Source organism: Peromyscus maniculatus, chromosome 10 (assembly GCF_049852395.1).
Source record: "Peromyscus maniculatus bairdii isolate BWxNUB_F1_BW_parent chromosome 10, HU_Pman_BW_mat_3.1, whole genome shotgun sequence".
In the NCBI taxonomy this organism is placed as follows: Eukaryota; Metazoa; Chordata; class Mammalia; order Rodentia; family Cricetidae; genus Peromyscus; species Peromyscus maniculatus.
Window position 1 is genome coordinate 100368943 of NC_134861.1, and position 25924 is coordinate 100394866.

Below are 25924 nucleotides of genomic sequence, written 5' to 3' on the forward strand. Positions count from 1 at the left end.
TCTGCTCCCCTCTGCTCCCCTCTGCTTCCTATGGAGTCTGCACTTCCTACTTCTTAACCCCTGTGTCCCCTGATCTGGGTTCAAGTCAAAATCAGCCTCTTATGCCCATGGCAATTCTCAGAGTGGTTGTTCCTTTGGTCAGCAGAGAGGGTAAGTCTTTAGCACTCAACAGGTTTAGTAATTCTGGGGCTATTTCCCCCAGCTGAAAAGTATGACCACAAGATCGCTCACGGTCCCTACAGCATCGGTGAGCAGAGTAGGAGGCATCAACCCCACTTCTCCGGCTGTTTGCTGTGTAAATCAGATCTCTAGACTGAATTTGTTATGCAGAGCACCATCTTCTACCTGTGGGGCTCACAAGGCTCTCCTTTTCTTCCTCTTACAGCTCCACTGGGGGAAATTCTCCCATCCCAACCATTTTGCCTAGTACTTAACGTCAGGGTGTACTGTTTCCTGTATAAACCTGGTTATTTCCTGTCCCTGTCTGCTGACTGCTACGGCACCCCATGACTTCTCATACCACCCACGTCTCCCTGCAAGCCATACACTAGGTGATGTCTTTTTTCACACTACTGGAGATACCGGAACATTCTAGGCATCTCTAATCAGCCATCTTCCAGTGTACTAGTATGTTAATAAACATGTCTGGATATTAAGTAAATCAAGAGTTTGATATGACTCTTACCTTAAGACCATTGGAAGCTGATCAATACCGATGCCCTGAACAAATACTAGATATGTCAGAGAAGCCACAGAGTCTGACAATTGTTTGTCTTCTTCCTCCTCAAATTCAAGGTAATCCCAAGTCCTTTTTTTCCTTCCATGATTAAGAATAATTTGTGGGACAGGGTGTCCAATTTGTGATAAAAATCCCTGTGAAATGGGTTTAAAAAAAGGGAAGCTATTGGCAAATAAACTATATTATCACCTCCTTATTCTATATTCACACCCATATAATCCCTTCTCTTTGAACGTGTATAGAACTTGTGATACTTGTCTTGAATATCACTCCCACGATTAGATTGTCTTAAATACCAATAGTGAGTGCAGTGGTTTGCATATGAATGGCTCCCACAGGCTCATAGATTTGACGGCTTGGTCATCAGGGAGTGGCACTACTTGAGAAGGAACAGGAGGTGTGGCCTTGTGGGAGGAAGTGTGTCAGTGGAGGTGGCTTTGAGGCTTCAAAATCACAGGGCAGGTCTGGTGCCTCTCTTCCTGCTGCCTGCAGATCTGGATGGGAAACTCGGCTGTTTTTCCAGCACCATGTCTGCTGTGTGAGGCCATGCTCCCCACTAGGAGGACAATGGACTAAACCTCTAAAATTTTAAGCAAGCCCCAGTTAAATGTTTTCTTTCCTAAGAGTTGCCATGGTCACTTCACAGCAGGAGAAGAGTGAGGAAGAGTGAGGATGTCTGCTGGTATAATGAAGGTCTCGATCAGTTGATTTTGAGTTATTCAAAAGATTGCCCTGGACGGCCCTGACATATTCAGGCAGGTTTTTTGCTTTGTTTTAATGTATTAATGTATTTATTTATTTTGAAACATCAAAATAAATTTTGAGACTCAAAATAATTAATGATACACACACGAATGAGTTTTGTTGACAGCCAGACTATCTGATTGCTAGATGGAGGGCTTTAGAGTGAGCTAAGCAAACCATTTCAGGGAGCTGCAGAGATGGCTCAGCAGTAAAGAGCACTGGGTGTCTTGCAGAAGACCCAGGTTTGGTTCACAACACCCACAGGGTGGCTCACAACCATCTATAATTCCAGTTCCAAGAGCTCCAATGCCCTCTTCTGGCCTCCTTGGCTACTGCACACATAGGCACACATTAAAAAAAAAAAAGAGAGAGAGACACTTTGTAATAAAATAAAATGAGTAAGTCTGAAACGCAGATGAAGCTGGGCATGGTAGCGCACGCCTTTAATCCCAGCACTTCGGAGACAGAGGCAAGTGGATCTCTGTGAGTTCAAGTCTTGCATGATCTACATAGAGTTCTAGTACAGCCAGAGTTATATAGTGAAACCCTATCTCCAAAAAATTAAAAATAAAAAGAGAGAAAAAATTTCAACATGAAAAAAAGGTAAGTGCTTCAGGCAGAGGGGTGGTAGCCAGGCAGTGACAGGGCCGAGGGTGAGAAGTGAGCGCTTCGCAAGTACAGACTTCAGGGGGAAAGACAGACTCTTGAGGTGACTGTGGTGGCTACATAACAATGTAAACACACCAATGCTACACTTAAAAATGCTTAAGAAGGGCCTGGGTGCCCTCTAGAGGATCCAGGCTCAACTCCAACTCCCAGTACCCACATGCTGGCTAACAACCAAAATATGATATCCTCTTCTGGCTTCCACAGGTACTGCATGCATGTGGTGCAGAGACACACATTCACACAACACACACACACACACACACACACACACACACACACACACAAAATCTTTAAAAAATACTACTAAATCAATAGCAATGATTTATATTATAGTATTAAGAGAAAAGATACACAGGAATATATCTAACTGTTCAAGACCTTATATGTATATATACATTTTCTTATTTATTAACATATAAGTAGAAACATTTGGAAAGCCTTGGATAATGAGATTATTGCTATTTAATTTCCATCCTGTTGTTTATCTGTGTTCTAGAAAAGCTACATGTCGCCCTATTAATAAATTATCAATTTAAGTGCTCATATGAAATACATCAGAATATAGCAGGATAAATTTGAGATTACAGCGAATATTATAGCAGATTAGACTGGCTGTACTTACTATTATTTCAGATGCAAAACACCGAAAAGGGTCATTTCCAACTTCTTCAGACTGTTCAAGGAATTGTGCTGTCAGCAAAGGGCATTTCAAGCTTTTGAAACAACTAAGACATAAGAAATAGGTAATTATGTCGTCGGCACTCCTGAAACATAACATCTAGTTCTTCACATCTAGCTTTATGTGAAAGATAAGCACTGCATGGCTTGTTTATCCTCTAAAATCAGGCTGAAATTTAATTCATTACAACAGTATTAAGAAGTAGGACCTTTGAAAGGTGGTTAGGCCAGGAGGGCTCAAGTCTCATGGGAAGGACTCTGCTGTCTTGAAAAGATGAGCTCAGCTTACTTGAACTTGCTACTCATCCACCAAGTCCTAGCACCCCAAACTTAGACTTCCTAGTCTAGAACTGCAAGCTAATATATTTTTATTACAAATCACGTAGTGTTTTATTACAGTAGCAGAGATAGCCTAAAGCAAGCATCAATAATAATGTGTCTATAAGACATATGAATCCTTTCTCATTAGTAACAGTCATGGGGAAAACACGAGAATGGTCTTGGTAGGCTCCATATGCTGAGATTCAATTCCGTTTCTAGACTGTTCTCACTGACTCTGAAGGTCTGTCTGAGGACCAGTACTCATCTTGGATAGTACCTATCATCTGTCCAAGGAAAACTCAAGACAGAAACCTTTTTTATAAAGTTATATTCACTTTTTTCCTTTAGTTTTTTGAGACAGAGTTTCTCCGTGTAGCCTTGGCTGTCCTAGAACTCACCCTGTAGACCAGGCTAGCCTCAAACTGTGGTGTACCACACAGCCCAGCAACTTTATTTTTAATCTAACTATTCGTGACTAAGTCTTTTCTAGTTCTTTAAAATAGCCATAAAAAAAAAAAAAAAGGTAGGGCTGGAGAGATGGCTCCAGCGGTTAAGAGCACTGACTGCTCTTCCAGAGGTCCTGAGTTCAATTCCCAGCAACCACATGGTGGCTCACAACCATTTGTAATGAGATCTGGTGCCCTCTTTTGGCCTGAAGACATACATGCTGTATACATAATAAATGAATAAATAAATCTTTAAAAAAAAAAAAAAAAAGGTAATAGGTTTCCTAAATGGTAAACAGACAAACAAACCCCCTCATAAAAACCAACTTTAAATGCCCTAATCCTGCAAAATAGAAAAGTAACAAGAGCATTAGTTTCTCAAATTAGAAAAAAAAAAGTTCGTTACTATCCAAGAGAAATTTAACACAAATCCTATGTATAATTTATAATTTAAGATTTCTTAGTAGTCACATGAGAAAAGTTGTGAGAAATAATTTCCTCAATTAGCCCAATATAGCTGAAATATTTCGGTAGGTCACAAGTATACGAAGATTATTTAGGAATTTTATTGTCTTTTCTTTCTTTTTATGGTGTGTGTTCACTGTTTGGAGGTTTTGGGTTTTTTTGGTTTTTCGAGACAGGATTTTCTCTGTGTAGCTTTGCACCTTTCCTGGAACTCACTTGGTAGCCCAGGCTGGCCTCGAACTCACAGAGATCCGCCTGGCTCTGCCTCCCGAGTGCTGGGATTAAAGGCATGCGCCACCACCGCCCGGCGAGGTTTTGTTTTGATTTCATTTTTTGAGACAGGTTATTCTGTAACCCAGGCTCTGGCTTTCATCTTGCCATCCTCCTGCCCCAACTTCTGAGGGCTGGAATGACAGGTGAGCACCACCATATCCAGCTTATGTTTCCCCCCTTTTTAAAATGTCCAGTCTTCAACCTAAAGGCTGTTTTATACTGGTAGCACATCTTAATTTGGACCATCCATATGCCAAGTGATTGGGAGCCAAACTGAAGAGTGGACGTTTAGTCAGAACCCATGGTGTGGAAGAGAGTGGGCGAGCACTTTGTTGGATTTGTGATCAGGGTGGATGTTCAACTGTCTGGTGGTCCTTCTGCTGTTTTCAAACACCATTTCCCATAGACAGAAAGAATTCCTTCCGTTCATGTATCTACTGCCCCACATTCAGGATTTGCTTGCTGTGATGGGTGAAAGGAAATTAAGTGAAGGACTTGGTTTTGCACTGTTAGTGCCTCACTAAATATCCATGATATATCAGGTCAACATTATGTCTGTCTAAAAGTCAAAATCCCAAACTAGATTTGTATGTACAAATAAACATAAGGTAACTGAGCTACCCATTACTCTCTCCACTGTGGGGTATCCTTCAAATATACTTACAATTTTAGTAACTCATCTTTTAACTTTTCATTTTCCTTGTCTTCTTTGTTATCAATTACTTCTTCCACAAAAGGCTTCATGAACTCTATTAAGGCCTTGCAGCACTGACAAAGGCCATAATCGTCTGTCAGCATTTGTTCTTCCGAGTACGGAACGGGAAGCAGAGAAAGTTGACTCCAGAGAGTGGACAGTGCTAATCCAACTGAGTAGGCCTTGTTGTTGGGGAGTTTCTGAACCACTGCAACAGAGACCGGGTGGTTACTTGCATTCACCTCAAAGCGTGCTGCACAGGACGAGATGGAGTCGGCAGTTACAAGGTTCCAGGTCTTTAGGGGGTGGGGCCTTGCTGAAGGAAGTGTCACCAGAGGCGGCTTAGAGGTCGAGGAGTCTGAGCTCACTACTCTGTCACTGCAGTGTGATCAGGTTGTTCTCACTGCTCTCCCTCTGTCACTGCAGTGTGATCAGGTCGTTCTCACTACTCTCCCTCTGTCACTGCAGTGTGATCAGGTTGTTCTCACTACTCTCCCTCTGTCACTGCAGTGTGATCAGGTCGTTCTCACTGCTCTCTGTCACTGCAGTGTGATCAGGTCGTTCTCACTACTCTCTGCCACTGCAGTGTGATCAGGTCGTTCTCAATGCTCTGTCACTGCAGTGTGATCAGGTCGTTCTCACTGCTCTCTGTCACTGCAGTGTGATCAGGTTGTTCTCACTACTCTCTGTCACTGCAGTGTGATCAGGTCGTTCTCACTGCTCTCCCTCTGTCACTGCAGTGTGATCAGGTCGTTCTCACTGCTCTCTGTCACTGCAGTGTGATCAGGTTGTTCTCACTACTCTCTGTCACTGCAGTGTGATCAGGTCGTTCTCACTACTCTCCCACTGTCACTGCAGTGTGATCAGGCCATTCTCACTGCTCTCCCTCTATCACTGCAGTGTGATCAGGTCTTTCTCACTGCTCTCTGTCACTGCAGTGTGATCAGGCCGTTCTCACTACTCTCCTTCTGTCACTGCAGTGTGATCAGGTCGTTCTCACTGCTCTGTCACTGCAGTGTGATCAGGTCGTTCTCACTACTCTCCCTCTGTCACTGCAGTGTGATCAGGTCGTTCTCACTGCTCTCTGTCACTGCAGTGTGATCAGGTCGTTCTCACTACTCTCTGCCACTGCAGTGTGATCAGGTTGTTCTCAATGCTCTGTCACTGCAGTGTGATCAGGTCGTTCTCACTGCTCTCTGTCACTGCAGTGTGATCAGGTTGTTCTCACTACTCTCTGTCACTGCAGTGTGATCAGGTCGTTCTCACTGCTCTCCCTCTGTCACTGCAGTGTGATCAGGTCATTCTCACTGCTCTCTGTCACTGCAGTGTGATCAGGCCGTTCTCACTACTCTCCCACTGTCACTGCAGTGTGATCAGGCCGTTCTCACTGCTCTCCCTCTATCACTGCAGTGTGATCAGGTCTTTCTCACTGCTCTCTGTCACTGCAGTGTGATCAGGCCGTTCTCACTACTCTCCTTCTGTCACTGCAGTGTGATCAGGTCGTTCTCACTACTCTCCCTGTCACTGCAGTGTGATCAGGCCGTTCTCACTACTCTCCCTCTGTCACTGCAGTGTGATCAGGCCATTCTCACTGCTCTCTGCCACTGCAGTGTGACCAGGTCGTTCTCACTACTCTCTGTCACTGCAGTGTGATCAGGTCTTTCTCACTGCTCTCCCTCTGTCACTGCAGTGTGATCAGGTCTTTCTCACTACTCTCCCACTGTCACTGCAGTGTGATCAGGTCTTTCTCACTGCTCTCTGTCACTGCAGTGTGATCAGGTCGTTCTCACTGCTCTCTCTCTGTCACTGCAGTGTGATCAGGTCGTTCTCACTGCTCTCCCTCTGTCACTGCAGTGTGATCAGGTCGTTCTCACTGCTCTCCCTCTGTCACTGCAGTGTGATCAGGTCGTTCTCACTGCTCTCTGTCACTGCAGTGTGATCAGGCCGTTCTCACTGCTCTCCCTCTGTCACTGCAGTGTGATCAGGTCGTTCTCACTACTCTCCCTCTGTCACTGCAGTGTGATCAGGTCTTTCTCACTACTCTCCCACTGTCACTGCAGTGTGATCAGGTCTTTCTCACTATTCTCCCACTGTCACTGCAGTGTGATCAGGTCGTTCTCACTGCTCTCCCTCTGTCACTGCAGTGTGATCAGGTCGTTCTCACTGCTCTTTGTCACTGCAGTGTGATCAGGTCTTTCTCAGTGCTCCCACCAGGCCATCCCACATGATCGACTACACACCCTGACCTAAATCAGCAGGTCCTCCTCACATTGCCAGTTGTCAGGCACTTGGGCACAGTAATTAGGAAATCAACTAATAACGCATTTTTATAACTGGCTATCTTTTTCCTTATTTTTGATGCTAAGCACAAAATATGAATGGAAAATTACACAGCACTATATAAATGGAAGGAGTATTGCAGAGCTTTGTGTGCCCTTAGAAGATTTTGAATATTTAAGAAGTATAAGGCTGATTAGCATTCAGATTTAAATGAATTTATTCTAATGTCTAGGTCCCTCTATCACATTCTGAAGTATATATGTTTTCCAAAATGAAAATCACTTCTTTCGAGGAAAAGTGTCCGTCTTGGCTGCTGAGCCCCATTATTTGCCAATACTAAGCCATGAAGCTTTCTCATTCTGCACGTCTCTTTTCATTCTCCAGACCACCTTTTAACCAACCTCCCACTCAGAGGCTCGTGTATGGGACTACCACACTGCTGTCAGATCATATGACCCACTAAATATGCTTAGAGGGAAAATGCTAACTATAAACTGTAGCTAAGAAAGCTAGCCGGGGAGCTAGGGAGATGGCTCAGTGGTTAAGAGCCCTGGGAATTCTTCTAGAGGACCTGGGTTCGATTCCCAGCACCCATGTGGCAGCTCACAACCTGCTGTTAATCCAGTTCAGGGGATCTGATGCCCATTTCTGGCCTCCAACAGCACCAAGCATGCAAGTAGTGTGCAGACATGCATTCAGGCAAAAACTCATCATGTAAAAAATGTAAACTAAAAAAAAAAAGCTAACCACAAAGTTACATACATGGAAACAGTAAGACACACAACCAAGGATATACAAACAGCCCCTTTCCAGCACCTTGAGCTCCACACTGCACTGCTCTAAGAGTCTAACAGCAGAGCTCAGTAACTCACCACACGCTTTACTTGGTAGACTGTTCACATTTAGGGTAAACATCAAGGTACGTATGCAAATAAAACAAGACATACTTGGGGTACCAAAATGCTCATACCTGTCTGTAATGGTTGAAGTAAAAGAAGAATAATTTGGGATATCTGTTTTCCAGAAGCCTCTTCAATGAGTTCAAGCAAACCCAACAACAATTCCTTTGGATTACACAACTATAAAAATATTCACAATTGAACCTGTTTAATACAAGTTGTATTTAAAGCCACATGATTACTATTTTAAAGAAGACATACTGAGAAAATACAGTTATATTTGCTTAACTATAAAATGCCCTGTAGGTTGTTAAAGGATCTCCAGAGCTCAGGCCTCTTCTGAACTTGGCCTGAGCCTCCTGTGGGCTGCTGTATTCTCCACGCAGAGCTCAGGTCTCTGGTTCTTTGTCAACAGGTAATTCATGGTTCATCCTGACAGCCCTCTGACCACTCAGCCGCCAACTTTCTCTGCCCTTCCCCCAGAGCGACACCCCGATCATCTGGAAGGAGTTCTCTTCCCTAACGCTCATCTGTGAACACCCCTCCAATCTTCAGTTCCCTGTATTAGGTTTTACTATGGGATTTTCAGACAAACTTTTTTATTGTTGATCCCCCCCACACACACTTCTTATCCTCCTCTCCCCTCCCTCGCACCTCTGATAATCTCCTTTCAGCTTTCATGTCTCAAGCAGCACTGGTACTTGATTCTGGGTCTAATGCAGCACAAGGGTCAGTGTGACATTAAACCAGTTCTTTAAAACTGACTTCATCTATATAATAAGAACACTTGTTAAATTACAGATTTACAGCCCTCTTATGGAAAACTCTGAATCCGGGATCTCAGACTGGATAATTCTTATATCTAGAAACTTTGGAAAATCCTGAGATGGAATTGCCCATCCATCCCGTCAAGTATGACTGGGTATTACATAAGAGTTTTTTCCTGGTAAGACTAAAATGTTCTTACCAAAGAAAAGGAATTAAACGTGAAAGGGAACTGTAGTCTACGCTGCTGTGTGTTCTGATGGACAGAACCAAGTTCACTGACTCACCTTCACCAGTAAATCAAACATCAGGAAACAGTCTTTCCTTTTCTCCTCTTCACCGTTCCTCAGGAGACATCGCACAACAGGACCAACCAGATTCCAGCCCATAGACTTGATGATGGTCTGCAGAGCATGGCGGAGGAAAGCAGGCAGTCATCAAGAGACGCTCCTGCTTTCCTGACCACGGGAGCTAGAGCTTGCTCTGAAGTAGCAAAGGCAAGGCCGCCGGTGAGACCGGTGAGGCTCGCACACCACCTCTAATCCTTCCGGGGCTCACAGCAGCCATCACCGTGTTCAAATGTTTTTAATGTTTTCACTGAGGGAAACAGAATGGCCTCTACTTCCACTCAGCAACTAGATCTTTCCTAGGAACTAAAGAGTTCGGTTATTTCTGACAAGCTAGTTAATTTGCTCAGAACAAGCATTCTTTTTTTTTTTTTTTGTTTCCAAGACAGGGTTTCTCTGTGTAGTTTTGGTGCCTGTCCTGGATCTCGCTCTGTAGACCAGGCAGGCCTCAAACTCACAGAGATCTACCTGGCTCTGCCTCCTGAGTGCTGGGATTAAAGGCATGCGCCACTACTGCCCAGCTGCATTCTCATATATATATGAGATAAAGAATATGACTTCATTTTTGTTCTCTCCTACACATAACTTTCTTTTCCTTTTTCTTTTCTCTTCTTTTTTGAGACAGAGTTTCTCTGTGTAGCTTTGGCTATCCTAGAACTCACTCTGTAGACCAGACTGGCCTCAAATTTACAGAGATCACCTGCCTCTACCTCCCAAGTGCTGGGATTAGAGGAGTGCTCCCCACTGCTGGGATTAGAGGAGTGCTCCCCACTGCTGGGATTAGAGGAGTGCTCCCCGCTGCTGGGATTAGAGGGGTGCTCCCCGCTGCTGGGATTAGAGGGGTGCTCCCCACTGCTGGGATTAGAGGAGTGCTCCCCACTGCTGGGATTAGAGGAGTGCTCCCCACTGCTGGGATTAGAGGGGTGCTCCCCACTGCTGGGATTAGAAGTGTGCTCCCCCATTGCACATTTCAAACACTTCCCACACAAGTTTTTCTTTACAATTATTCACATTCATATCAAAAACAGATTTTCAAAATTATTAGCAATGTACCCCAGCTCTGTAGCCTGTTTTCTTTCAAGTCATTAATGCATACCATACACATACCATTTAATACTCTAGGTTCTAAAAATCAGAGAAAATCTCTATCCTGATGGAATTAATTCTATGAAATTCTTGGGGAAGGAAAACAAAAACAAAAACAGACAGGAAGACAGTACTTCCTCTGGACACAAGCTGTCTACAACAACAAAGACGCAATGTGAAGACGGCGAGAGAAAAGTCATCTTTAGCTGGGAGAGGTAAGAGGATTCCCAGGGGGCTAAGTTAAAGCTTTTTGAAGAAACAAACCAGCCAGGAATAGACAGACAGGTTAGAAAAGAACCTTCAAGGCTCTCAAACAGCAGTGTGTATGTCCGAGGATCCCTGTGCCTTGGAGGAGCTCAGGGAGCTTTGTTAAGGTGTGAGGACCCTTCACAAAGGAGGAGATAATCATCAGCTTCGCCTCTATCCGTCAGACACGTTGGTATTTTTACCAGGTTGCAGCATAAATATTAAAGAGTTGCCTTTCTGACAGACCGTTTGCTTTGGTTGTTCTCGGTGCTTTGAGACAAGGTCTTAAGATGTTACCCAGGCTGGTCTTACATTCCTAGGCTCAAGCGGTCATTCCCCCTCAGCTACCACAGTATCTGGGGCTAGGGACATCCACCATGCTTGCTGTATAGGTTCTCATTACTTTAAAAGTTATATCCAAATATACTGATTTGGGCGAAAGGTACTTGGTCTATCTTTCATTGTTTTAAGACCTAAAATGACCTAAAGTTCATTTTAGAGATTTAGAGTCATGTCAATTTTTAAAATTCACCTTTCTCTTTTTATTCAATGAAACTGATGCTTAGAATATGGCAGAAAATGAAGTACAAATTTTAATGAATAAAATCATGCATTTTTATCTAATAATTCACTTATCTTTCTAAGAACATCCACTCCTTATTATTTGTACTCTTGGGTGTTTATGTGTCTGTGTGTATGATGGGGGGGCACACGCCATCGCGCACATGGGACGTCAGGGGACGGGGGACGGGGGGGGGGGTACACACGCCATTGTGCACACGGGACGTCAGAGGACGGGGGGGGGGGGGGCACACACGCCATCGCGCACACGGGACGTCAGAGGACAACCCTGTGGAATCTGTGCTTTTCCCTCACCCAGGTCACGTCATCACGTACTTTTGCCCATGAACCATCTCCCTGCCCCCAGTTATCTCACTGACCAGTCTTCTAATGCTAGTTATGTCTTCTGTCCAGAGTTTTCTCTCAGACAGCTCCACAGCTGACACCCCACTTCCTTCAAATCTCTTTCACCGTGAATTTATTTTCCTCTCTCTCTATTACACTTCCACTTCCTATACTTTTCCTAGGATGCATATTTTTTGTTCATTAGAATGTCATCTTGTAAGCCAGGTATGGTGGAACATGCCTTTAAACTCAGCGCTTAGGGGCTAAAGGCAGGAGGATTCTGTGAGTTTGAGGCCAGCTTGGTCTACGTAGGAGCTCCAGGACAGCTAGGACTGTACAGAGAGACCTGTTTCAAACCAACAGAAAGCACGCCATTACTGGAGTTCTTCTGGGCAAGGAGTATTTCGTTCATCACTGTGTCTAGTGCCCGCAGCAAGCACAGACCCGTTACGAAGTAACAACGCAGGTCTTGTGACCAGGACAGTAAACAAAGAGGCAGACTATACAGCTTAGGTGTCTGCTAACTCCTGCTTCCAAAGATTTGATGTCCTGTTTTTCTCTATTTTTTGGTATAGCTTGACTTTTAATATTCAAGAATTCATATTATGAATTAGTAACTAAGTTTTTTAAAAATTACTAAATTCTTATCTTACCATAACTTACTGAATTAAGAGTAAATTCACTTTATAAAATTTGTCTCCTAGATAGGCAGGATAATTATTTCCTTAATGACATCCTGCTTTCCGTTCCCAGCATTCCTGGCCAGCACAGCCCTCCGTGGAGTTTAGCATCTTACTCGTCTTTCTTCTGTCTCTTTGGACGCTGACCAGAACCCAGGTGTGCATTTCTGGTTCTGTGGCCTTCCCTGCTTTTCCTACAGCCCCACTTCTTGTCATACGGCTGCCTGCCCCCACGTGGCTGACCTCTGGGCCAGCTTAACTTAAGCACAGGCGTCTGTTTCTTTTCTATTCTCCCGACAGCTGCTGAGATTACAGCTTGCCTGGCCCAGAGAGGTTTTCTCTTAAACTCTAATTCAATTGTCCTCAAGCTTAAAAACCCAAGCCAACAGCCTCAGCTCCTGCAGGCAGTACTTTCTAAGGAGGTGTTTCTCTCTCTCCTTCCCTTTAAGTGATCCTCTGAATGACAATAGCCAGATCCTTAAGAGTAACAATGTGTTTATCTGAGTTAAAGAACTGTTAAATATTTAGTGTGTATATGCTTGTACATAGGCAACAGCATGTGTGTAGAGGTCAGAAGTCAAGTTGGAGGTTGTCGATCTCTTAACCATGTGGGTCTCAGGGATCAAACTCAGACCACTGCACTTGGTGGCAAGACTGCCTAATTCCAAAAATTTTAGCTAAACCCGTTTATAAATATCAGCTACAAGGTTACCAGGCACTGTAGAATGATGTCTTTTGGAACTTATAGACTCTAGCATTAAATATCTCATGCTCTTTGTTTGGGGGGTGGGGTGCAAATAAGTCAGTATATGGAAAGAATTAGATACAGACTTAAAAACCAGGCTGGCATCGAACTCAGATATCCACCTGCCTCTGCCTCCCGAGACCTAACCCTGACGTACCTTGCAATGTTTTGATATTAAGCAACATAACTGTCCCTGTCTTACATGAGACTGGCAGAGCCAGAGCTCACATCTCTCCAACTCCAAGCCCACGCTTTGTCCCCACTCCAGCTGCTCTCCACTGGGCCAGTTTTGCTCTCAAGTCCCCGGGGGATACTTGGCAAGGTCTGAAGACTTGATTAGTGTTGGCAGAGAGGGTGCTATTGGTGTAACAGGCAGAGGCCAGTGCTGCTGCCGCATGGCCTACACTACACAGGACAGTGGCCCTGGCCAGGACACAAGCAGGTGTTGAGGTCTACATTCCAGAGTCTTAAGACAAGTTCATCTTCACACAGACAGATTGGTAGTAAATTGGGACCAGTGCTGAAACTGTCACCTGGCAAGAAAATCAAGTTGTAATCAGTGTTAAATATTGTTGTACTGAAATCTGAACCTTGTTGTTATCAGATTATAGAGCACAAAGGTGATTTTCAAGGCACTAAGCCTAAGCCTCACTATAAATCTATCCCATTAGCTATTTTAAAACATACTAAAAATAAACCACTCAGCCACGAAATACCTGAGGACCAGTGTGTTATCCTCTCCTTCCTCCCCCGTCTCGCTGACGCAGGGCTGCCGCTGCTCACCTTGACAGGCATATTCTCAGCTAAGATGGCTGCTGAGGGCTGGGCCGGTGGTTCACTGGGGACAGTGCTTACAGGCAAGCCTGAGGATCTGAGTTCCAATCCCCAGAACCTAAGCAAAACCTGGGTGTGGCAGTATGTGTGTGTATCCTGGTGTTCCTACTGCAAGATGAGAGCAAAGACAGGAGAATCTGGGGACCCTCAAGGGCCAGCTTATACAGCCACAAGAACAAATAGATCCTCTCTCAAACAAGGTGGAAGACGAAGACACATCTCTGTTCACATGTTCATACGTTCACATGTATGAACATGGATATACACACACATGCACCTCATACTCTCACCATGGCATGCCTCTGTCTACATTTACATGTATGAACATGGATACACACACATGCACCTCATACTCTCACCATGGCATGCCTCTGGCCACATTCACATGTATAAACATGGATACACACACACACACACACATCATACTCTCACCATGGCATACCTATGCCCACATTCACATGTACAAACATGGATGCACACACGTGCACATCATACCCTCATCATGGCATGCCTCTGCCCACATTCACATGTATAAACATGGATACACACACATGCACTTCATACTCTCACCATGGCAGGCCTATGCCCACATTCACATGTACGAACATGGATACACACACATGCACCTTACACTCTCACCATGGCATGCCTATGTCCACATTCACATGTATGAACATGGATACACACATGCACCTCACACTCTCACCATGGCATGCCTATGTCCACATTCGCATACATAAGCATGGATACACACATGCACCTCACACTCTCACCATGGCATGCCTATGTCCACATTCGCATACATAAGCATGGATACACACACATGTACATCACACTCTTATACAAAACTTTTTAGAAGATGAGATCCCAGGCCTCTTTTCTGCCTCTTGTGAACTCAAAATCTCCCCTGCCCTTTATGCTTTTATGACCTAACCTTGAAGAGCCGCATACAAACCTACACCCGAATCTCCTGTTTCCATACTGAAATCAAAATCTTATTTCTCAAAGTCAACTTCCTTGCCTCCATCTTGCAAGCTTTCTCTCCGACTTAGGCTGCTTTTTTGTTGAGATCACATCCTGTACTGCAGATGCAAACACCAAACAACAAAAACACATAGAAAAACCAACCAACCAACCAACCAACCAGTCATTGCTTATGACGCACCTGTGCTTATCCCCATAATCAATTTCTGTCCCAGCTTTCTTGTAGGTCTGGCGGCATAACTCAGTTGGTAGTGCTTGCCCAGCCAGCACAACGCTCTGGGCTCAGTCCCCAGTACCATGAAAACCAGACGTGGTGGCATGCATCTATAATCCAAGTGGAAGTAGGAGAGGAAGAAACAGCAAATTTGAGGCCACCCTGTCTCAAAACAACAACAACAACAACAAAACTTTCTTATAAGTACAAATCCAGCACAGGAGCCCAAAGCTCCAAAAGTCTGAACTCTGGATGTCACATAAAAGCTGAGGTGTCTTTCAGTGATTGCTTCTTATCTGTGAAGTGACTGTTTTTCTCTGCTGAAATAAGAGTCCCATCATATTGCCCAGGTGGTCTTGAACTTGTGTGCTCAAGTAGTTCTCCCCCTCTGCCTTTTAAGTAGCTTACAGTTGTAGGTATTACAAGATGAACTTAATAGCAGTGCTAAATAAGGCAATATATGGAAAGCATCTGGCATAAACGTAAAGATTAGTAATTTTAGTATTGATAGCAACTAAAAGTATTATCAGAAGTTATCCTTTGATAATATGATTGGGAAAATCAAGAAAATTTAAAAATACTGAGTGAGGGACCAGAGAGATGGTTTAGTTGATCAAGTACTTGCTGCACAAGGGAGAACCTAAGTTCAGATCCCCAGAGCCCACACAAAAAGCTACACACACCGGCATGCATTGGTAATCCAGGCACTGGGGAAGCAGAGACAGGCAGACCCCTGGAGCTTGTTGGCCACGCAGCCTAGATGAATCTATGAGCTCCGGGTTTAGCGAGACCTTGTTTCAAAAGACGGGAAGTGATGGAGGAAACACTCAGTGTCGACTTCTGACCTTGACATGACTCACACAAACATGTACATACAACACACACACACACACACACACACACACACACACACACACACACACCAAACAACAAAAAATCATAGTGAGTTTAAGAATACCAGGACAGCATGGGCTAAAAAAGAATCTGTCTCAAAAACAAAATTGATTATATTGGGGACTATAAAAGTATGTTATAGTTGAATTTAACATCAACAGGGAGCCTCACATGAAGGGGTGTCCTAAGTGCTTGGACTGGCTGGCGCCAGCACAGACAGAAAGGAGACAGAAGGACTCCTCTACAGCTGCTGCCGCCTCCTCTACTATCAGAGACTTAACAGTTTCTAAGCTTTCACTGGGACCTAGACCAGCAGCTCTACAGCCACTGTGGGACTACTCTGCCTCAGAGACCAGGTAACGACAAGTTGTCAGTCCTCAGGTGTGATTCAGCCCCAGTGAACGCTCGCTTCTCGAGGTTGCCCTGGTCATGGTATCTCATCACTGCAGTGGAAAAGTAACTAAGAGGGTAAATGAGGAACAGCAACAATGGATTATTCCCTTCCCAAACAAAGACCGAGAGTGGACACAAAGCTTGTGCTTACCTTGTTCTTTTCATCTTGAATAACCTCCAGCAGCTGGTCTATGTGCCCGTCATCGATGCATCTTTGGCCTGCTAGCTGGAAGAGGCCAAAATCCTCTTCTTTAAAATCACGCTCTTCTAGGATTTGCTGTTAAAACACAGTACAGGTGCAAACACAGACTCAGTATGAATGGCCTCCTGATTTTGTCTCTAGGAAAAAGAGGAAATCTTAAATTCTAGAAAGTGCACATGAATACAAAATGAAAACTGGCTTTATTTGTTTTGGCTTTTGATACAGGCTCTCATGATGAAGCTTAAGCTGGGAACTCTTGCCCTGCCCTCTGCATGCTGGTTGTAAGCACGAGTCAGTATGGCTCATTGAATGATCTTGAACCTACTGTATCAAAGAAGCCTATTGTGGTGGTATTGTGTTCCCCAAAATATTGTGCACCCTAATAAACTTATCTGGGGTCAGAGAACAGAACAGCCGCTAGACAGACATAGAGGCCAGAAAATAGTGGCACACAGGCCTTTAATCCTATCACTTGGGAGGCAGAGATCCACCCGGATCTCTGTGAGTTTAAAGCCACACTGGAAACAGCCAGGCATGGTGACACATGCCTTTAATCCCAGGAAGTGATGGCAGGGAGCAGAAAGTTATTTAAGGTGTGAGGACGAGGAGTTAGAGCTTGGTTAAGCTTTTAGGCTTTTGAGCAACACAGTTCAGCTGAGAGGCATCCAGTCTGAGGAAACAGGACCAGCTGAGGAATTGGCAAGGTGAAGTGGCTGTGGCTTGTTCTGCTTCTCTGATCTTCCAGCGTTCACCCCAATACCTGGCTCCAGTTTTGTTTTATTAATAAGACCTGTTAAGATTCCTGTTACAGCCTATGAAAGCAATCACGGGTCTAAAATTAAAGGCTTGGTGGATAAGAGCATACGCTGCTCTTACAGAGGACCTGTTGAATTCCCAGCACCCAGGTCAGGTGGCTCACACACCACCTGTAACTGTAGCTCTAGGTGGATCCAGCACTTCTGCCTTCCATGATGGGCAGGGGCAAAAAAATTTTAGGATTTCTTTTTATTTTATATGTCTGAGTGTTTGCCTACAGGTGGGCGTGTGCCTGGTGCCTATGGAAGCCAGAAGAGGACCTGAGTGCTGAGAAATAAACCCAGGTCCTCTGCAAGAGCAACAACCGCCCTTAACCACTGAACCATCGATCTACCCCCACCCCAACCCTCTGCATACTCACAGAGATCCCCCACCCCCCCTCCCCCGCCTTTGCCTCCCAAGTAGTGGGATTATAGGTCTCACACACAATCCAGTCTGCCTTCCTAATCTTATGCTGTTTATTTACAAGTCAAAAAAAAAAAAAAAAAAAGCAGGAATTACATAAGGTAAATATGAGTGACCACAAAGCAATTAAAGGTGATCTATGCCCTTCCCATATTTTTAAGGTGTTTCAGATAATTACTTACACATCTTTTTATTACGCACTGAAGTTCCTCCACAGCCATTCCTGATTACTCTTCCTAGTTTTGATGCTGAAATGAACTAATACAACAGTTAATTGTGTGACATTATGTAAATTCGTTTTATAAACTGTTTCATTCTGAATTATTAGAAAACACAATAAACACAATGTGAAGTTTTATAACTTAATGATATTATTGAACGTTAGTGTGCTAGCCTAATAAAGCATTTTAAAGCCCCTGCTGTATTGCCTAAAGAGCATAACTTTGAAAGAATGAGAAGAGAATAAAATGAAAAAGAACCCTAGAGAGAACTTCCTAGACGAACCTTTTTTCAAAAGGGAAAAGTATTCCTTTCATAAAAATTAAAATTAAGGTTAAAAAAAAAAGTCCAAACCGTAGACCTGAGATAAAAAATTCTAATCATTAGGGAAATGTCTTAAATATCCCATTGACAAAAACTGAAATCCAACACAAGTCCCCCAAAGAAGCTGAAGATTCTGATGCCCTCCACCCTGCTCTCCCCAGGACCTGCCCTCCCCAAAGTAACCAATCCTGGTCAGTGAGATCACCGAGTCACACAAGACGAGGCCATCGAGGCCATCGGTGGTGCTCCGGACACCGTGGGGCTCCGGGGACTGGGGATAGCTGCCCCGCAGGCGCGGATAGGAAAATCACACCCTACCCTGCCTGTGGGCTGAGCCGAGGGGCAGCCATTTCTCCCCGCCTCCCGGTTCCTGCTGGGCAGAGCGTCCGGGCTCCAGCACCTCGAGGGGCCGAGCAGGCGAGCCGCGTGCTGCGCGGACCCCGGCCAGCCTGGACCACCCCGACCCAGCGCCTCCACCTACCCGCCGGACCGCGCGCTCGCTCCTCCACCTCGGGCAGCGCAGGCCGCACTGCTGGCCCCGCCCCTGGGCTGGCCCCGCCCCTCCGGCGCTCGCCCCGCCCTCCCTGGGTCCGCCCCCAGCCCGGGCGGGGCGACGCGTGGGGAGGAGCCTGGCGGCCGCTGCGCACGCCCGCCCCTGGCCTTCTGACGGCATTTCCCATGGCTGAGCCTGCTGCTCCTCCGGGCGCCCGGGCCCGGGCTTCCAGCGCCCACCGCAACGCTGCAGGTACGAACGGGAGCCTCGTCCAGGCGTGGACCCGCAGACCCCGGTTTGAGTAGTACGCGCGCGCGGGTGCTTTCCGAGGCTGCCCCCCGGAGAGGGAGGACTCCGGGTGGCGGACCGCTTCCCACTGCTGGTGCTTTGGGGAAAGAGTCCCACACTCCGGTGGTTCAGGATTCCCGCTGCGTGGGCTGTGCTGGGGACCCCAGGGAACAGTGGTCGTCGGCCGCCTTGAACCTTGGACTGGACCTGGACCTCCTTTTGGGCTGCCTTGGTACCGGGTCTCTGAGGTTTCGGACTCCTCTTTTTAGGCAAGCTGTCCTTTGGGAGACCGAGAAATGTTTATCCTAAAGCTACCCAGTTCAGGGTGTTTTAAAAGAAGCACTTGATTAAAGTAGGTACGATACATGAAAAAAGCCAGTCCCCAAAGAGATAGATTTTAGTCAAGAAAAATTGAAATGTAGTTAATTTACAGAAACAATGGGATTTCCTTCCTGCTTACCTTTTTTGTACAAGTTAGAGTTGAAAATGAAGGGTGTGATAGAAAGGAAAAGCTGTCCACCGTGTGTTACTTGGGCAAGACTGCTACATCCGATGTGTGTTTGCACTTACTGTTCTCTCTTGAATTGTAGGTACTAAACAGACAAGTGCCCTCAAGCCAGAAGATGCTTCCAGAAGGTATAACCGCGTGGACAACTGCTTTTCACTTTCCTTTGATCTCATTAATTGAATCAGATTTTTTTGGTTTTGATGTTTTATTTTTTTGGTCTTAGGATTTGGGAATTGAACCGAGGGCTTCATACATGCTGAAAAAGCTCTCCATCTACGGAGCTGTACTCCAGCCCGAACAGTTAAAAACAGTAATGGGCACCTTTTCTGGAGAACATCCTTATGAGAAGATGTAGGAAGCTCTATTAATTCTCACAGCTGTTGCACCCTCCAGCTCTGAGAAGAGCAGACTGGAGGCTCAGGCTGTTGGAAGCTGTGTGAGCACCTGTGGAGAGCTGTGGGAACAGCATCCCGAATAACCGAGCGTGTGTTTCCCAGCTCTTCAGGTACATGCTCACTGTTGCATGTGCCAGAGTCACTGGAGCCTTTTGTCCCCTTTGAAACATTAGGTACAGGTTTAAAAACAAACCAATGAAAACCACCCTTGACTGTGGGGGGCTTCTCTCGTGTCACAAAAACTCTCTAGGACAGTTGTCTGTGAAGAGATTAAAAGTATCTGTGACATCATTTCAAGATTCACTAATTCTTCTTTCAAAATATTTTCCAAATACAAGATAGACTGTATTTGGGTTAGTTCACTGGGACTGAGGAATATCAGTTAAACCAACACAAATGAATATGTCATCACAAATTGCAGTAAGTGCTATAAAGGAAAAGGTTGAGATATGAGGAGGGACTAATGATTTAGATCGGCAGGAGCATGGCCTGTGGATTTTCAAGGCAAGGCTTCTCTCAAGTCCTAAGATAGTAGATGTGAAGCAGTCAAGATGACAGAATTTCGGCAAGCGGTGACAATATGTATGAAGAAGACCCTGAGGTAGGAAGGTGTATGGCATTCCAACAGGGAAGGAAGGAGGCAGAATTCTGCTCATGTCACAGTGAGAAACTGAGTTTGTCCAAGTGCAGAACAGCAAACTTTAAGGAAGTGATTGGACGTAAGTTTTAGTTTAGGGCTAGGTGGATTCCAGAACTGCTCTGGAAAGTATTTCCCTGTGGAGCAGCATGACACTAGGCCAACACTCTACCACTGAGCTATACTCCCAACTCCAGCTAAAATGTATTTTGAGCAGATAACCCAGGATGACAAAGCATTCCATAAGATAATCAAATGGCGATTAATAACAAGTGACCCTCTTGATTAATTCTAACTGAAAATACCTTTACATTCAATCTAGCTAAAAGACGGGCATTTAAAATATGTGCAAAAATATAGAATAGTTCACTCATTTAATAGAATTCATTTAAAAGTTAACGTGACAAGCTTGATATTGTCAAAGGAAATAATTTTAAATTTGTTTTAATCTGAATATAGTAAATATTGATTGATATTATCCATATGAACAAAAGCTCTAATTTTAAGAATATAAAAGAATCCAAGACCAAAATGTTTGAGAACTGCTCCATACACTGTCTTAGTTAGAGGTACCATTGCTGTGATGGAACACCATGACCAAAAGCAGCTTGTTAGGAAAGGGTTTATTTGGCTTATACTTCCACATCACTGTTCCTCATCAAAGGAAGTCAGGACAGGAACCCAAACAGGGCAGGAGCTGATGCAGAGGCCATGGAGGAGTGCTGCTTTCTGACTTGCTCCCCATGGCTTGCTCAGCCTGCTTTCTTATAGAACCCTGGACCATAACCCCGGGGGTGGCCCCATCCACAATGGGCTAGACTCTCCCCCATTAGTGACTAATTAAGAAAATGCCCTATAGGCCTGCCTGCAGCCCAGTCTTGCAGAGGCTCCCTCCTTCAGGTGACTGTAGTTTGTGTCAAATTGATGTAAAAGTGCCAGCACAACCATGTTGACTATCGCCATTTGTGACGGGAGGGATAGCACTGAGACGGTACCCCTGGAAGCAGCTGTGGGTAGTTGTCAGCTAGAAGACAAGGGTCAGTGTGGTTGAATATCTGAGCCAGCAAGTTAACATGACTTATTGATGGGTGCAAAATGAGAAAAGTAATTCTTCATGAAGCTTTTCACATTTAATATAAAGAGCTGTAATCTGCGTTTACGTCTTTTGTATTTGATACAGAAGTGTCTTCATGGAGTTGGTGATTGTAACTCAGCAGTAGAGTACACGCTCAGCATCTACAAGGCCCTGAATTCCATCCCTAGTATCTCAAAATAACAATAAAATGACCTCGATGAAAGGGGAGGAAAAAATAGGTGTTTAGTTTCAAAATTCCCATTTTAATGTATGTATTTTGAGATATGAATTGTTGGCAAAACTGTACCAGACTTCCAAGTTATGGGGTGGGGGTGGGAGGTGGGGTGGGGGGCGGAGCATGTTGCTCTAGGCAAAGTACTGGAGTCTAAAGTCTCAAAAGTTAATGAAAGCAGGAAGAACACGTGAGAACGTTCCCGGGTCAGGTGTGAGAGGGAGAGGTACGCACTGGTGACGGCAGAGGCGATGTCACCAGAACACGACATCGGTGACTCCATCTGGGCTCTCCTGCTCTGGTTTGCATGGCCCCTAGTGGGACCTGGGCGTCTCTCACAGTCCTGCTGTGCAGCTGAACTTCGGAAGTGGTGTTTACTGAGGTAGCCTTGCTTTTACGTCCCATGTATGCGGGGCCACAAAGGACCGACAGGCTCCCACTGGTCACTAGGATGAAGCTTCCTCAACCACATGTCAATTAGGTACTTAGTAAGTGTGTAATTAAGTAAGTGAGTGCCTTTCCCCAGACGTCACTGCTCTGGAACTGAGCTGTCACAACCTCAACTCTTGACAGAAATTTCTGTAAGAAAAACAAATCAAGTTACCTTTTCATTCTTCAGTCTGTTGATTTCTGGCCCAATGGCTGAGGTCGGGGGGGGGGGGAGGAGTATGCATGACAAAACTATAAACTGAAAGGGAAAAATCCTCTTTTAAAATACAGGTTCTTCCTATGTAGTCCACACTAGCCTTGAACTCTGAATCTTCACCTCCACCTCCCAAGTGCTGTGATTATGGACATGGACTCCTTTTCTGTAGGTGTCTGGAAGTGCTTCCTTGTGCTCTGAGCCTGGAAGTAACCCTTGTGGTCAGCTTCCGTACACACACTGGTGAATAGTTTGCTTATTCTTTGGAAGGTGTTGGATCAGAAGTGGCAGGGTTAGAAACCATGGACTGTATTGACAAAAGGATAGGTTAGGTTAGTGGTGGATTTTAGAGCATGGAGTGCTGGAGGTGGGAGAAGGCTTCTCAGTGGTCTAACTTGCTCATTAAAATTGCAGACGAGCAGAACTAGAAGCCGCAGTGCAAAGGAAGGTGGAGTTTGAGAGGAAAGCCGTGCGCATCGTTGAGCAGCTGTTGGAAGAGAACATCACAGAGGAATTCCTGAAGGAGTGTGTATGTATTCAGTTGGCAGGCTGCCAGATTTAAGATAAAACATCAGTCTTTGAAGATTTATTTATGCATATGAGTGTCTTGTACATCTCTTCATGTGTGTATGTGCACTATGAGTGTGCAGTGCCCAGAGTCCAGAAGTGGCCGTCAGATCCCTCAGAACTGTGTCACAGGTGGTTGTGATCTGCCCAGCATGGGTGCCAGGAACTGAACCCAGGACCTTGGCAGGGGCAGCAAATGCTCCCAACTACTGAGCTGTCTCCCTGGCACCATCAAATGTATATGTGTGTATGTGTGCATGCATGCCACATGCGTTCAGTGACCCGTGGAGTCCAAACAGGGCATCAGTTCCCCTGTGCTGGAGTCACCAGCAGTTAGGGTGACTGGGAACCAAACTCGGGCCCGCTGGCAGACCAGTAAGCATTTCTAACCACTGAGCCGTCTCTGCAGCCCCAAATGGATGCAAAATCAAACTTTGCACTGTCGAAATCTTTAAATTTCATTTCAGTCCTTAGATACATAATGTACGATTTGCGTTTTAAAATTACCAACTATCATAATATTTCTTGCTTTATAATGACTTTAAAATGAGTTATAAGATACGTAGTAAGATGGCTGTAGTTACATATAGTGTATAGTTAAATTTATTTTTATTTTATTACGAGGGGGTGGGCACACATACTATGACCCACATGTACCACAACATACATGTGGATCCAGTTCTGTCCCGCCGTTGTGGGTCCCAGGGGTGGAACCCAGGTCGCCATGCGTGGCAGCAGAGACCTTTACTCTCTGAGCTATCTTGTCAGCCCAGATTTTTTTTTTTCAAGACAGGGTTTCTCTGTATAGTTTTGGTGCCTGTCCTGGAACTCACTTTGTAGACCAGGCTGGCCTTGAACTCACAGAGATCCGCCTGGCTCTGCCTCCCAAGTGCTGGGATTAAAGGCGTGCGCCACCACTGCCCAGCCCAGAAATTTTTAAAACAACATTCCTTTTTAAGTGTTGCTATATGTCCGACACTTATTGAAATACTTTTCCTTCGTGTGCTCCTCTAATTCTGACTTCACACTGGTGAAGTTGGTTCCACTCATCTGCTGGGAAACACCCTTTCATTTCACTCCAGGGCATGTTCATCACCCCGGCTCACTACAGCGATGTCGTGGATGAGCGGTCCATCATCAAACTCTGTGGCTATCCTCTATGTCAGAAGAAGCTGGGAGTTGTGAGTACTCTGCTCTTCAGTGTGTTCGTTAGTTTTTACAAAACACGTTGTAGAAAGAATGGGAAGTAAGGCCTGAGGTCGTGAACTAATAACTTGGATTGGCCAAAAGTATTAACTATAGATGACTTAATTGTATATGGCATAAAGCTTGTGTTCCTGACTTAAATTCTTTAGTAAATTATACTTTATTTTTCTTTAGATACCGAAACAGAAATATAAAATTTCTACCAAAACCAATAAAGTCTATGATATTACTGAAAGAAAGGTAAGTTCAAAAGCTGTTTATGGTAGCGGTTAATTTTTAAATGATGTTAAATAGAACTTTAAATCTTACTTTAAAATTTCTCTGTTAGAAAACAACTATATTAACAAATTGTTTGTATTTAAAACTAAGGTACTAAGAAAATTTCTTGCTTGAGCTTTAAGTAAGAATTCAAGCTAGGCATGATGGAGGCAGGAGAGTCAGGGATCCAGCCATCCTTGTCTGTATAGCAAGTTTGAGGCTTCTCTGGGTTATCTCCCTCCCCCCAAAAAGATTTGAACATTTAAAAACATGAAGTGCATGTTGGCATAAATATAGGCAAGTAAACCAGAATAAGAAGGATGAGCCAGGGTGGATTAATCACGTATATGAACCCTTAATATTTGGCGACAGGAGTATCAGAGGTGAGTGGAGAAAGGACGGGTTTTTCAGTAGCTGGAGGTGGCACAGTCAGCTGTCCAGACGTGAGAACTGACTCGTCCCAGTCCGTATACAGAGTGGGTGGATAGACCTGTACATTGAAACAATAACTTCTTATTCCTACCTTCTTTGACAAGCACCATTCTGCTATAAATACAATACAATAACTTTAGGACCTCTCTCAAGATTCTCATCCCCGTCCGTATACAGAGTGGGTGGATAGACCTGTGTGTGGAAGGCAGACCTCTCTCAAGACTGTCTGGGAGAATATAAACTTGGACAGAAAATTAGAAAAGTTTGTAAAGCTGACAAACTTTCCTTCTTAAAATCTGGAACTTTTATTCATTGAAAAATGAGAAAACAAAGCCAGGTGTGGTGGTGCATCCCTTTAATCCCAGCACTCGGGAGGTGGACCTCTGTGAGTTCGAGCCAGCCTGGTCTACAAAGCTAGTTCCAGGACAGCCAGGGCTTCACAAAGAAAACCTGTCTTGAAAACCAAAAGAAAAAAAAAAAAAAAAGTAAAAAGTGTGAAGTTGTATTTCTTACCAATTCATGGCCAGAATGCGTAGTGTAAGCAAAAGGAAGGCAAACTAATGGAAACTTTTATGCACTGGATGTAAATGGTCCGTGAAGGTGTGAAAACATGCTCGTTTTCGTCAGTAATCAGAGAGAAGGCCGGTCTGCTGCACACAGTGAGGCGGGTGTCAGCTGAGGCGCTGTGGGATAACTGTTGTTACAGCCATTCTGAGGGCCTGTTTTGGAATCTCAGTTTCGCCCCACAAGGTGGGGGAGGCTGGAGCCCAGACTCTTCCCTGTTAGAGAGGCTCTCTAAGTAAAGCTGAGTAAAGGACAAGCCCAGAAACGTCTCACGTTCTTCGTGACCGAGCCTTTTTATTCTTTGTTACATGCCTTGAAATTCCTGGGCCATGTGTACCGGGGTGTATGTATAAAAGTA

At 44.7% G+C, this 25924-nt stretch overlaps 2 protein-coding genes across 12 annotated transcripts in view; one reads left to right on the forward strand and one right to left on the reverse strand.

Moving 5' to 3' along the window:
- The window catches only part of Glmn (glomulin, FKBP associated protein), a 40458-nt gene extending 21619 nt beyond the window's left edge, over nt 1-18839 (reverse strand). Inside the window, exons 1-8 of one of the 5 annotated variants that reach the window (XM_006985825.4) lie at nt 18750-18839; nt 17908-17983; nt 16454-16579; nt 9261-9377; nt 8280-8388; nt 5000-5237; nt 2775-2877; nt 686-873 (exon numbers count right to left, since the gene is read on the reverse strand). In XM_006985825.4, coding sequence (XP_006985887.2) covers nt 686-873; nt 2775-2877; nt 5000-5237; nt 8280-8388; nt 9261-9377; nt 16454-16579; nt 17908-17946 — 920 coding nt within the window. In that variant the 5' untranslated portion in view covers nt 17947-17983; nt 18750-18839. Of the gene's footprint in view, nt 1-685; nt 874-2774; nt 2878-4999; nt 5238-8279; nt 8389-9260; nt 9378-16453; nt 16580-17907; nt 17984-18586 lie in introns of all 5 variants that reach the window. The other 4 variants (XM_016004349.3, XM_016004348.3, XM_016004347.3 and 1 more) reach the window with 4 other exon arrangements.
- A 27-nt stretch (nt 18840-18866) lies between these two features.
- Rpap2 (RNA polymerase II associated protein 2) overlaps nt 18867-25924 on the forward strand; it is a 75141-nt gene continuing 68083 nt past the window's right edge. For 3 of the 7 annotated variants that reach the window (XM_042257799.2, XM_042257798.2, XM_076546936.1), the window contains exons 1-5: nt 18874-19013; nt 19640-19685; nt 22954-23068; nt 24189-24287; nt 24487-24552. In XM_042257799.2, coding sequence (XP_042113733.2) covers nt 18947-19013; nt 19640-19685; nt 22954-23068; nt 24189-24287; nt 24487-24552 — 393 coding nt within the window. In that variant the 5' untranslated portion in view covers nt 18874-18946. Of the gene's footprint in view, nt 19066-19639; nt 19686-19780; nt 20063-22953; nt 23069-24188; nt 24288-24486; nt 24553-25924 lie in introns of those variants that run through there. The other 4 variants (XM_042257802.2, XM_006985824.4, XM_042257801.2 and 1 more) reach the window with 4 other exon arrangements.